Source organism: Nelumbo lutea, chromosome 3 (assembly GCF_056320005.1).
Source record: "Nelumbo lutea isolate HS-2025 chromosome 3, American lotus-T2T, whole genome shotgun sequence".
NCBI lineage: Eukaryota > Viridiplantae > Streptophyta > Magnoliopsida > Proteales > Nelumbonaceae > Nelumbo > Nelumbo lutea.
The window spans coordinates 30864324-30877900 of record NC_142686.1 but is presented as its reverse complement, the minus strand read 5'-3'; the positions used below and the strand labels follow the sequence as shown (position 1 = coordinate 30877900).

General features: G+C 35.7%; 1 protein-coding gene across 3 annotated transcripts in view; it reads right to left on the bottom strand.

The window, feature by feature from the left end:
* Positions 1 to 8917: 8917 nt before the first annotated feature.
* The window catches only part of LOC148864001 (potassium channel SKOR-like), a 61722-nt gene continuing 57062 nt past the window's right edge, over positions 8918 to 13577 (bottom strand). For all 3 annotated transcript variants that reach the window (XM_088981474.1, XM_088981476.1, XM_088981477.1), the window contains 2 exons: positions 9603 to 9724; positions 8918 to 9295 (listed from right to left, as the gene is read on the bottom strand). In XM_088981474.1, coding sequence (XP_088837600.1) covers positions 9027 to 9295; positions 9603 to 9724 — 391 coding nt within the window. In that variant the 3' untranslated portion in view covers positions 8918 to 9026. The remainder of the gene's footprint in view (positions 9296 to 9602; positions 9725 to 13577) is intronic.

The window sequence follows — 13577 nt, the reverse complement described above, 5'->3', positions numbered from 1 at the left end:
AAGGAACCCTCACGTGCCTTTAGTCCAAGAGCAACCTCAAAGCACAGCAGCTTGATTATTGTATCTAGACCCTCATTAATCCTCTTTTAATGAGTGTAAAATGATTAACTTTATCTTTTTAAGCTTTCGCCATTTATGGTAGACAAAAGATTTTAATACTTGAATTTTAAGCTTAGAAAATGTTTATAAACAAAAATGAACTATGAGAGCAAGACAATCGGATGACTTTGATATATATCTCTCTAGAAGCCCTTATTTTCAGGCTAGTCTCAAATCCAAACTTTCACTCTTTTAGAGATGAAACCCAGAAAAAAAAATGTCAGTGTAGAAAGATCAAGGGCATGTTTGATGAAATTTTCTTTTTCTTTTTTGAGAAAATGCTTGATGAGATTCATCGTGGGGGTACTTCGATCCAGTTCTTGCTCATGAAGAATTTGAGAAAAAATACTTTGAAAATTTTAATTTCTTTTGGAATATATCAAAGAAAGTAATGATGAGGTTGTTTGGTTTATGTGAGACTCAAAGGATTCCCTAATTGATTGTACTATAGAATCACTATACATATACAGCTCTATGAAGGTAGAAGATTTCTGTATGATTGTAGTAGTACCAGAAATGTTTGAAGCCACTTTCATCTCAGTTTCAAGGGCCAAAGGTTTCATCTGAAATGCAACATACCAATTAAATGTTTGTGTATTAATCTTTCCACATAAATGTATACCTAGGGAAAAACTTATTCTCTTTAGGCATAAATGTATGTCTCAAAACCATTTTGAAAATAATTTCAAAATACATGATATATACATATATATGATACAGTTTCCAAATCAAATTGATTAACTATTTTATTAATCATCCACTAATAAGAACTTTATATTCATTTGATTGAAGACGTTTCAAAACATTCTCTCCAACTCTTAAGGGCGGATCCCTTCATAATAATAATCACCATCTATCCATTATTAAATAATAAAATTATTACTATTTTAATAATAAATGTTATTATTTCAATAAATAAAAACATATTTTTATACTATTTTATTTGTATTTAAATAATATTTAACATTATTATTTATAAAGTTTTATATAGTAACAGTATGTTACTTAAAATAAATAGTGAATAAAATGAGTGAAGGATATTTGAGGGACAAATAATAAAAATGTCAGGCCTGATGTTTGAAGTATGAAAAATATGAGGTATTATTAAAACAAAAACGTTATGTCTAAAAAGTTTTGTTTTTAAGACTTTAGAGGCCGAAACCAAACCAAATTAAAAAGAACAAGGCCCAAATAAATTGGACCTTGTGCATGTCACAACTTTCACTAAGGCCACAACCATTCAATCCAAGCCAGCCTAACTGCCATTTCCCTCCTTTTTATTCTTTTTTTTTTTTTCTTTTTCAACCTCTTCTCCTTTTTTTTTTCCTTCACTCACTCACTCACTTTATCTCTCTTCCCACTTTCTTCTGCAAACCCCCCTCTTCTTTCTTCATTTCTCCATTCAACTAACATTCAACGAGAAATTATGAAGTTCGATTTATTTATGGTTAAATTAAACCTGAACTCGCGTAGTCATTGGTAGGCGTTTATCTCTATGGCTGCAAGTGCTAGGATCCCCCATCCCAACCTAAACCAATATCATATGCTTCTTATTGATTAAAATTAAGCTATGGACCGTGTGGATTTAAAGGCTGGGATTCTGATGTTCTTTGTTTCAGAAAGAACCTTGGCCTGTGTGCTTGTGCGTGTGTGATGGGTTTAGAGACCTGCTTTCTCAAGTGGGTGAAGACGACTATTAAAATTAGTTTTCTTTAGACCTCGCTGTTTTCAATGATCAGTCCATTGTGTGCGCAGTTAAATTAAATGGGTTGTTTCACACCCGTTTTTAGTAAACCGTGTAGAATACGATACTCACTTACAAGTTAAACCGTGTCTTGTACAGGTTTCAAACAATATTAAATATTAGTTGTTGATAATAATTATATAAACTCCACATAATTAATATTAATTAATAACATTAGGACTTGATATAATAATTAATTATAATATTATTAATAAATTTTAAATCAAATAGAACTTGGGTAAATCAACTAATATTAAATTATTAATTAACACATTTTAAAATTAATTAAATTTTGATTTTTTTATAGTCACATTTTAGAATTTGGATCGAAGGTAGAGTTTCCTCTCTTTTCTTATTTTTTATCATTGAGTGATGACACCAAAGAGTCTCTATTGATGTGAACGTAGTTTTTTTTTCTTTTTCTTTTTCCTTTTTTTTTCTTTGAAAGGGGTGGGGTATTGAGCAAAAACAAGAGAAGATTATATTAAAATAGAGAAAGTATTTACATCTAGACCCTCAGAAGGGAGTTGGAAAAACAAGTCAACTCCCTTCTTGCATGCTGTGGTAGCTAAACTATGAGCTATATCATTATATACTGTCTTTTTACATAGCATATTTGACATATATCAAAACACAAAGGTAAGCCTATAATCATATCCCTGTACATCTTTTCAATCCAGTTGGATTTTGTATCAAGGTTGTTTATACTATTAACAATAATTAGAGCATCACAAATACAGTAGTTTTCTTGATATTCAACTTCCTTACTTCCTCTAGTCCCAAAATGATAGCTTTCCATTTTGCTTCGGGTTGTTGCACTTGTATCATATTGATGTAGGTACATTTGGTCAACTTACCAGACCCTGACACATGGCATCGGTCGGGTACGGGTACTTCCATCAGTTGGCAATCCACCAAAGGGTAGCGGGGTATTCCTGCCTTGACTGGTTGCAAAGAATTTAATGCGGGTGTACGGTCCTGGCACATTTACTTCTGGGTTGTTAATTAAGGGATTGTGGTCGGCCGATGCCTCTCTAGCTCCCCCTACATGATTGCAAAGGTAAGACACACATACTTGAGTTGTGGTGACCTTAGCTTACTCTGAGCCCTTGGCTAACTTGACCGTCGGAATCCTTGCTCCTAGAAACACTCCCGGATCTCTAACATATTTTCACTCTTAGCAGGTGAGACCCACAGCCCTCGGACATCGAAAATTACCTCACTACCCTCAGCTCCAGATTTGGCAGCAACACCTATGGCCTGCTGCTGCAATCACCTTGCATCGGTGTTTTTGGGTATTTGTCTTAATCACAATGTGTGTACCTGCGAACAGCCCTTTTTGTGCTTGGTGTAGAAGGGACTGGAAGGTCCGAGTGGGCTATTGTTGAAGCCGTGCGACTCTTGTTGTAGTTAGTTACAGCATAGTTGGTGTGCTTAAGAACCGTTATTGGTTCAGGTTTAGCATTCAGGGTGAACAAGAATTAATTTTTTGGTGGTGTTTCTAATTGGTACTTCAGTTTAGTAGTGGTGTAGCCTTGTTTCTTGGTGAGAAGGTGCTGCAAATGAAGAGGTATCTCGGCTGTTGTGACAAACCTATTAAGCTTCCATTTTTGTGACTTGGCCGCCTTGTGTATGGTGTGGTTTGCCCTTGAAGATTCATGCAAATGTTGATTTAAGTGTTTTAGAGTTTTGTTGGGCTGTTGGGTTAGTTTATTGGTGCTGTCTTGCCTTTGTGAAGTGGTTTGATGGCTAATAAAGATTTAGCCTCTTTAGCTCTCCAGATGGTTTAAACCACCTTGAATGGCCCAAGAGCGTGCAGTTATTTGTTAGTGGATAGGGAAAAACAGGTTATCTAACTAGTAGTCCTGAACCTTAGGTGAAGGCGTTTGCTTATGATAAAATCAGACTAAAACAAAACTGCATGGTGCTGTCTTGGCTTATATCATTGATACATCCCTTCCTCAGGAAGAACTTTATGTGGACTGAAATTGCCAAAGAAGTATGGGATCAAGCTATGGCTACCTACTCTAAACAGCAACGTTATGCTAGGGTGTATTAGTTACAGGTGGAATCATTTCCTTGTAAAAGGGATAAGAGTTTGTCAACCTGCTAGTTTGCTTTAACTTCCATGATGAAGGAGCTTGACTATCATCAGTCTATAGATTGGAAGGACAAAGAGGATGCAAAAGCTTATAAGAAGCTTCTTTCCCAATAGTGTGTTTTTTCTTTCCTTGTTGGAATTAATCCTATATATTAACCTATTAGAGTTAACATATTGGGTAGTAAGAATTTACCTAACTTGCAGAAGGTGTATACTCTCATTCAATCAGATGAGAGTGGAAGGCAGGCCATGAATCTTTCAAAGGGAGAGCAGATTACCTTGGTGGGAAGGGGAGTTATGAAAAAAGGTGATCAATCTAAGAGGTTGAGGTGAACGATAAGGAGTTATGGTAGACAAAGACATACTGGGGAGAATTTCTGGGACTTGGTGGATAAGCCCAAGAAATTCCAGAAGAAGTCAGAAAAAAAAAAAAAGAAAATCGTAGACAAAGACATACTGAAGAGAATTTCTGGGACTTGGTGGATAAGCCCAAGAAATTCCAGAAGAAGTCAGAAAAAAAAAAAAAAGAAAATCGTAGACAAAGACATACTGAAGAGAATTTCTGGGACTTGGTGGATAAGCCCAAGAAATTCCAGAAGTCAGGGAGAAAAACACTTCAGCTAACCTACTCAGAATGATCAATTAGAGTAGTTTGAGGTTGGCTACCATAACAGGACTACTACCATAACTCCTTATCCTCCACCTCAATCTAAGGGAGAGCAGATTACCTTGGCGGGAAGGGGAGTTACGGTAGACAGACATACTGAGTAGAATTTCTGGGACCTGGTGGAAAAGCCCAAGAAATTCCAGGAGAAGTCAGAAAGAAAGGAAAAAAAACACTTTGGCTAATGTTACGACTAGTAGTCCTGTTCATGATGATCAAACTATTCAAACTCTTATATTACCTATTCAGGATGATTAATTAGAGTAGTTTGGTGGGGCTCTTAATCATTTAGAGGGAAGTTCTAGTGGTCCATGTACTTCATTTGTAGCCAACTTAGGTAACTAGGCTATTGCTTTTCATGCTACCTCTTTTCCTAATGATTCTTGGGTTATTGACTTCAGGGCTTCCAACCATATGATTGGAAAGCCTATTCCTTCTTCATACCAGTTTTTCTTTGGAAGGGATAAGGTGAGACTATCATATGGTTCATTCTCCTCTATTATGAGTCAAGGAACCATATCCCTTCCTGTTGGCATTGTTCTATCTCATGTTCGCCATGTCTCTAAATTATCCATTAATTTGCTTTTTATCAGTAGTCTTATAAAACTCCTGAATTTTCATGTATTTTTTATTCCCAATTCTTGACTATGAGGACGATTGATAAGGGGGTCACATGGTCAATGGCCTTTATATCTTAAACGGCGGTGCTTGTCTAAAGGCTCCTTCCTCGATTGTTTACATGAAGCATGATGAAGGTCATGTTGAGAGCTAGATCTATTTGTGGCATTATCATTTGGGTCATTCATTTTTTGATGAATTAAAGTGCCTTTTTCCTTGTTTAAGTTTATGTCTATGCCATACAATGTCCTATATGTCAATTTAGAGGTGCTCAAGGTTTGGTTGGGCTATTTTTTGAAACTGAACCAGTACTACCAGTTTTTCCAATTCCCCAAACCGGTATCACTGGTTAATCAGTTGACCAGTTTGGTTCTTTGGTTTTTATATTTATAGCACATATTATTAATATGCATATCATATTATAAATACTATAAATATATAATATATAATATACAATATATTACATACTATAAATAGATAACTATAAATATATGTTTATATAATGCTAGATATTTATATATTATATATAGATAATATGTGTCATTAAAATATGGATGCTCATAAAACTTATTTTTTGAGTCTCAGTCCTATTTCCCCACCTCTCCTTAAGGGGAGACATGTAATGATGAGAGGCAAGTTTGGACAGGGCTGTCACTGGGTCGGTTCTACCCAATTGCCTGAACCATTTATGTCAATTCTGGTTCCTTGATTTTGTCCTGATTAATGATCAGGTCAGTTCTAATTCTTGCTTGTCCCAAATCGATTAGGACCCGAACCAATTACTTTATTAAACAATATAACATTTCCCTAATTTCATTATAATTTTCATTCTATTTTATGTTTGAAATGGTACATTTGATAGATAATATGTGATAATATTAGTTAAAAATATTTAGTTTATTAACATATAAACAATTTAGTATTTTACTATCATTTTTATTAAGATTATATTACCAAAAATGAATGTTTTAAGTTATTATTTTAAAAAATAAATAAATTTTCCAGAATAATCAGATCTATCGGGTAAGACCCAATAAGACCCGACTATTAATCAGGATGGTTCTAAGTTCACTATTTTGTCCCAATTAATAATCAATTTGGGATTGGTTCTACCTAGACCCAACCCAAACCCGACACGTTAACAAACCTAAGTTGAGCTTCCTTTGTCTCTTTTGGTCTTTAAGCCTCTACAAGTTTCTTCTTGCTTCTCTTGCCACCACCAAAAGGTCCAACATGCATCTCAAGGTGTGTGTAGCAACCAAAAGTTGTACAATCTATGCGAACAAACTCTTAGGAGCCAGGTCCAAATTTCAGTCCACCTTCTCAATTAGCTTCTATTTCTTTGCCTACTCCCTTTGCAATTAATGACCTTGTTATGCCTATTTCCCATCATAAAGGGTGTTGGATCTTGCACCACTAAGCACCCTATTGCTCGTTATACTTCATGTGATTCATTGTCTCCTATATGTCGTGCTTTCTTTTCTATTGTTTCTGGTGTTTCTATTCCTAAAACTCTTATAGAAGCCTTGGAATCTTCTAAGTAGACCAATGCTATGCTAAAAGAGATCAATGCCCACATAAAATTAGCATGTGGGAACTGGTTGATCTTCTTGAAGGGAATGGACTTGTTGAATGTAAGTGAATGCTCTCTGTGAAGCATACAGTTGATAGATCTATGTAGGGAAGGCTGGTTTCCAAAGGTTTCACTCAAATGCATGGTGTGGATTATATGGAGACCATTGTTCATGTAACCAAAATGAACTACATATGGGTTCTATTTATCTTAGCAACTAATTTGGGATAGCATCTTCATCAACTTGATGTGAAGAATGCCCTTCTGGAATAAAGACTTGGACGAAGAGGTGTATAAGAAGCCAACTAGATTTCATGCAAAAAGAAGTGAAAGTAAAGTTTTTCCACCTTAAGAAATCTCTGTACAGGATGAAAGAATTACCAAGGGCTTGGTTTGTAGGTTTAACAAGATTGTCCAATAAATAGGGTTCAAACAATGCTAGTCTAATCACACCATGTTTGTGAAGAGGGAGAGGAAGAAATTGATTGTTCCTATCATCTATATAGATGACAATGTTATAATAGGGGACTGGGAAATAGAGATTCAATAGCTAAAAGAGTATCTTGCTTCTGAATTCAAGGTGAAAGATCTAGGCCCATTTAAGTACTTTGGATCAAGGTTGCTAGGTCCAAGAAAAGCATCTTCATTTCCCAAAGAAAATACATCCTAAATCTCTTACAGGATATTAGCAAGCTAGGGTGCAAACTAGATGACACTCAAATTGACCCTAACCATAGGTTGGGTGATTATAATGGAGAAACTGTTGGTTTTGTAAAATAGTTCCAAAGACTAGTGGGTGGTTGCTTTACTTGTCTATTACCAGACCAAACATCACTTTTTCTGCAAGTGTTCTTAGTTAGCACATGCATACACCCAAAGCTATTCATGTTTCAAGTGTACTTGAAGAGATATCCTGGAGGCATCTCGTTTGCTAATAATGGGCATTTGAAGGTTAGAACCTATAACAATGCCAATTAGACTGAATCTGTAACAAATAAGACTACAAGAGGTAAACCTCTAGTTACTGTACTTTTGTGGGAGGTAATCTTGTCACATGTAGAAGCAAAAAACAATCTGTAGTTGTCCAATCAAATACAGAAACTAAATATTGTGCCATGGATCATAATGTTACTAAGATGTTGTGGGTGAAGAATTTGCTTTTTAAGTTTGGCTTTCTTGTAACCAGACCCATATCTCTCTCTATCGTAATAACAAGATAATGATAATCATCAACACTGCACATAACCCCATTCTTCATGATAGGACAAAGCACATCGAAATGGACAAAATTTTCATTAGATAGAAGTTGGAAGTGGGTGATATATGTACTTCCTATGCTAGTTCTTTAAATCAGTTGGTCAACATTCTTTCTAAGGAGTAACTACTCCACATCATATTGAGTTGTGTAACAAGTTGGAAATGATTGACATTTATGACCCAACTTGGGGAAAATGTTATCTATGTAATGTTTTTTTGTATATGTAATGTCTTACCGGTAGTTTTGTCCTTCCACTTGTAATTATGTTCTGGCTAATATAACAAGGCTTGAGCCTCCAAATATTCTGTCTTCTCTCTCTCTTCTCCCAAGGAACTTACTTTCAGAGAATATCCTTCAATACTTCCCATTCATTTGCCAAAATAACTACTTCGGTTAAGAATGTTTTCTAATATTTTATGCTACTTTTAATACCATAATATTTTCTAATGGGTGAAGTGGCAAAATAAATTTCTTCATTCTGACCTTATGCTTGGGGAATTAATTCTGACTATTCATGCAGCCTGAGGAACACTTTTCCTGATTCCAATCTGGTTTTGGGTTATTAATCTTTCCCAAGAAGAAATGGCATTATCATTAGTTTGGTGCTGAGCTGTATGTACAAGTATTGAAACGGATTTTTCCCGTAAATTAGGCAACTCTAATAATTTCTGACACTGCTGCTCAGAGGACAAAATAAAATATACATGTTTTATGTGCGCATGGAAGGAAAGATTTCACTTTTTTACCCCCAAAGAGCGATATTCCTTTTTACTTTAGATTCTTGTGCTGTGCAAGAAAATGTACCAATAATATATTTAGCCATGCATTTAGAAATATGTGTTTTAGTATGAGCCAAGAAATGCAGAAAAACGACATTTTCTGAAGCATGTAAGATCAATGATGTAGGAGATTATACAACAGGAAACACACTGGCCTAAAAAGTAAATTACGGAGGACATATTTATTATGTTATTTGTTTTTCTTCTCAGTAAAAAACATTGGTCTTTGACATACAAAATACAGCTTCTGACCATCATATATCATGTCTATATCATGTACTTTACCTGCATCTTCTGTTAAAAAGCAAGAGCCATCAGAGCATTTTAGCTGCTCTGCTGCTGTCTTGCTGAGCTCTTCCATGGTGTGGGGGACCCACAAGACCACTCCCTCCCTTCTGTTGTCCTGTGGATCCCATGGGTGGAAAGGGAACACCGTGCATTTCCTTCTGTGCATTTTATCTGTGTTTTTTTTCAAGCAACATAAACACCCGTCAACAACTTTCTCAAACAGATGGTTGGAACAAGAAAGATAATTACCAATAACTGTGGTACTATTTTACAAAGAAAATTTCTAGAAATACAATACCACCTTTGTTAGGATTGTAAGATGATGATGATAAAGATGATCATGATGATGATGGTCAAATCCTTTCTGGTGGTCTTTTCTTTTTGTTTTTATTTTCCTTTTTACTGTTTATGTGCCACTTTAAATGACCCTCAAAATATTGCCTACCAAAAACTTTCGGAAATATGAAAAACTTAATACCTCGGATTTCATGGGAGTAACCATGGAACTCGGACAACTGAGCAGCCTTTGCATCTTCCAGTAGATTAATCAAATTCTTATTTCCACAGATATGGCTCTCATCTAGTGGTGTATTTCCCCATCTGCGAAGTTCATATGACCCAACAATGATATTATTGGCAAAATTATTTAGCAAAATGAGCTATGTTGGAAATTTAATAGTTGAAAATACAAACACCAAGAATACTGAATGATAATGGTCAATAAATGAGGATCTTTCTGGCAAAAGTTATGTTACCTGGATGCCTAACATTCCTACCAAGTGGAGTTGGACAGAATACTTGCCAATATGAACAACTCTATAGCATCGACACTTTTAAAATTATGCTTAAAAAAATCAGTGTATCTTCAAATATTTTATTATTTTATTAATTCATCCACTAAAATACAAAGCAATATGCCATTCAGTCCAGCCACTTCAGCCATTATCAAATAGCCCCTTAGTTTCAAAAGTTAGATAAAAAGTATGATATAAGCATATTAAATGGGATGCTATGCCAGTAATTAGTCCAGGGTCTTAGGAGTCATATCCCCATTCCATTTATGTGTCAGAATCCATGAGCAAAAGAATAAGTAGTAACAACAAAAAGTGCATGCACAAGAAAGATGCATGTATTCTATATTGAAGTACATAGATACATGCACCAGAATATCGAGATCAACATTTGCCTTTTTATACATGCAAAACCAACATACAGACCTCAGAAAAAACAATTAAAGAATAACCATATTTAGGAAAACCTTTTCATCAATATGCAAAATCAAATATAATCTCAAAGTTGAAAAAAGAACATATTTAACCTATCTTGCTTCTATAATATTTAAAATGAGCATAATTCAGAAATGTGAAATTGAAACAAAGCCAAAACACGACTTTGAGAACGACTCCTTCTGTCTATATAACCTATGTAAAACAAGGGTTAGCTCACCTACCACCTTTCATAATGTTCTGCCAAACAGTCCTTTTTCTTGTAACAAAATAATATAATTCTAATTACATCCTCACAACTTATGAAACAATGTATGAATGTAATTTCAATTTTAACCTCCCAACATCAAGCTTTTATCTGATTACGTTTCCTTCTTTTTCCATTTTAAAGACCACACTGTCAGTATCAAACTAAAAAAAAACTGAAATGTATCACGATCCTCAACACCTGTTTTCATATGAACACCAAGTTACAAACGTTGTTTGTGAAGATTAAAGAGAAAGAAGGGAGATAAATAGGAAATAAGAGAGTTAGATTTAAGGTGAAAGTATTGAGTTGGTTAGTATACCCGCTCAATCATATTTTTAGGTTGGTAAAACATGCATATCAAGGAAATTACATAAATACTCATTGAAACAACCCACACCCACTAAATTACAAGGAAAATTACCAAAAAGGTATGATTTCAATTTCCTACACTAGCGATAGTGAACTCTTTGCACTAATTTCACATGCTTCTGAAGCTATGCTCACTAAGTCCTTAATCTAGTACAAATCCATTTTTGTGCTCAATATTTTATTAATTATGAAAAAAATAAAAAGAACATACATTTATATTCTTTCTCCCTGTTTGTTAGAAATAAAGCCTAATCTTTAGAATTATATCATTACATGTTGTCCATAACACAAACAGGTAATAATTAATTAAATAAAATAAACAAAATATAAAAATAAAAAATTATATTTCTAGTTACATTAAAAAGAGAAATATGAAGGAAAATAAAACAAAAACTATTTAATTTTTTTTGTTAAGTTCTCCTAAACAATAATAACAATCAAAAGTGTTGGTTCGGCTGTTATTAGTGTTTAAGTTAGTCTTCTTTGTGTCTTATGTTCTTAGTTATTGGGCCCAAACATGTTTAATGTTTTAATTGTTTTATTTGTCTAGGTGTCCCATCACTAATCAAGGGCATTCTAGTCTGTTCATGTAATTATTTTATAATCATCTATATAAACTTGTTAGATCAGCTGAAGAGTTTAAGCCGCCTCTCTCAGATCTTCTTCTCTTCTTCTTCTTCTCCCTCTTCTTCAACTGCTGTAATCCAACAAACACGGTATCAGAGCCAGGTTCGTTTGTCTGATTACAGCAGCAACCTTTTGACCCTCCTTTTCTTCCTTCTTTTCCTTTCTCTTTTCTGTCTTGGTCGCTGTGAAGAAACCCTAGGGCTGACCGTAGAGCACAGCAAGGTCTGTATCTAGGGTTTCCCTTGGTTGTAGAGCCCAAGGGGAGTTTGCTCCAGAAATCGATGCCCTACTAGACACCTTACAGCAGGTAGTAACCATTCGGCTGCTAAGAGAGATCTATGTGGGACAGGTCTAGGTGGAAGGGCTGACTTCGACAGTCCTAGTTCGGTTCGTACAGTTGGTCACAGTCTACTACAGCAGAAATCAAAGTCCAGTCCAGTCCAGAAGAGTTCAGCACTGTACAGAAGTGGAGTGTTCTTGGTTTCAGTTCTGTTACAAGGGTTTTTCAGGCCTGCAACAGCTTCGGTAAGTCTAAAATTGTGCTCTTTGTACTGAGTTTTTCAATTGTAACCACTGTAAGAGGAAGGAGATGTCTTCAATATCGAGAGAAGTGTCTTCTAGGGATAATAGACCTGGTGGGAGGTCTCCTAATCTGGAAAATCCAAATCTGCATAGCTTGCAGATTACCAGTGTGCTGTTAGATGAATATAATTTCAGAGAATGGTCTGTTTCAGCCATGCTCTTCATTACTTCCTGGGATCTTACGGGTTATCTAGATGGACAGAAGAAGGAACTTGCAGTGGGTAGTGCGGAGTATGCAGTGTGGCGTAGGGAAAATGCTACTGTTATGTCCTGGCTGCTTGCTTCGATGACTTCAAGAGTGGCCAAGACTGTTCAACACTTTCCGACTGCTGCTAAGATTTGGGAGAAAGTCTGCAAAACTTATGGACAGAGAAAAAACAATGCCAGAATTTATAGGCTGAACCAAGACATTGCTGCATTGAGACAAATAGACATGACAGTTGCAACATATTTTGCAACCCTAGAAGGATTATGGGAAGAACTCGATCACCATCTTATTCTTGATTGGGAAAATGCAAAAGACAAGGAGAGGCATGATAAACAGATTGAGGAGGGTAGAGCCTTTAAGTTCTTGGTTGGCTTAGACCCAATGTTTGAGAGCATAAGATCTCAAATTTTGGGAAGGGATGAACTGCCAGATTTACATCATGTCTATTACCTAGTAAGGAATGAAGAGGTTAGGAGGAAAGAGATGCAAGTTGACACTCAAACACAGCCAACAAAACAGCCTGTTGAACATTCAGCCCTAATTTCTTCAAACCAAAAGGAGAGCAAGCATTCAAACAAGAGGCATCTTATGTGCTCTCATTGTGGTGGTGAAAGGCATGTAAAAGATACTTGTTGGGTTTTTCATCCCCATCTGAAACCAGCTGCTTTAAGGAAAGACAAGAAGCCCCAGAAGAATCAAACAGCAAGTGGGAATCATGTTACTAGTCACAGTGGTGATGGCTCGAAGAACACATCTATAGTTGCATCTTCTCCCATGGGACAGACAGTTAATTTCCCCACATCCGAATCATTGGGTTTCACTACTGATGAGGTAGAGGTTCTTAGCCGGGCCTTAACCCATCTAAGGACTAATTCTCTTGCTTCCACCTCTCTTGCCAAATCAGGTATTGTCTCTGCTTATAGTACAACTAGTTCTATTGACTCTACTTCTTGGATTATTGATTCTGGTGCCACTGACCACATGACACACATGTCCTCTTTATTTTCTTCTTACCAATTGATGTCTGGCCAAGATAAGATGAGGGTTGCTGACGGTTCCCTCTCCACCATCTCGGGGAAAGGGGGAGTTGACCTAAGCAAGAACCTCTCTTAAATTTGTTCTACATGTTCCAAATCTTACTTCCAATCTCTTATTTGTTTCGAAGCTTACTAAGAATTTAAACTGTAGTGT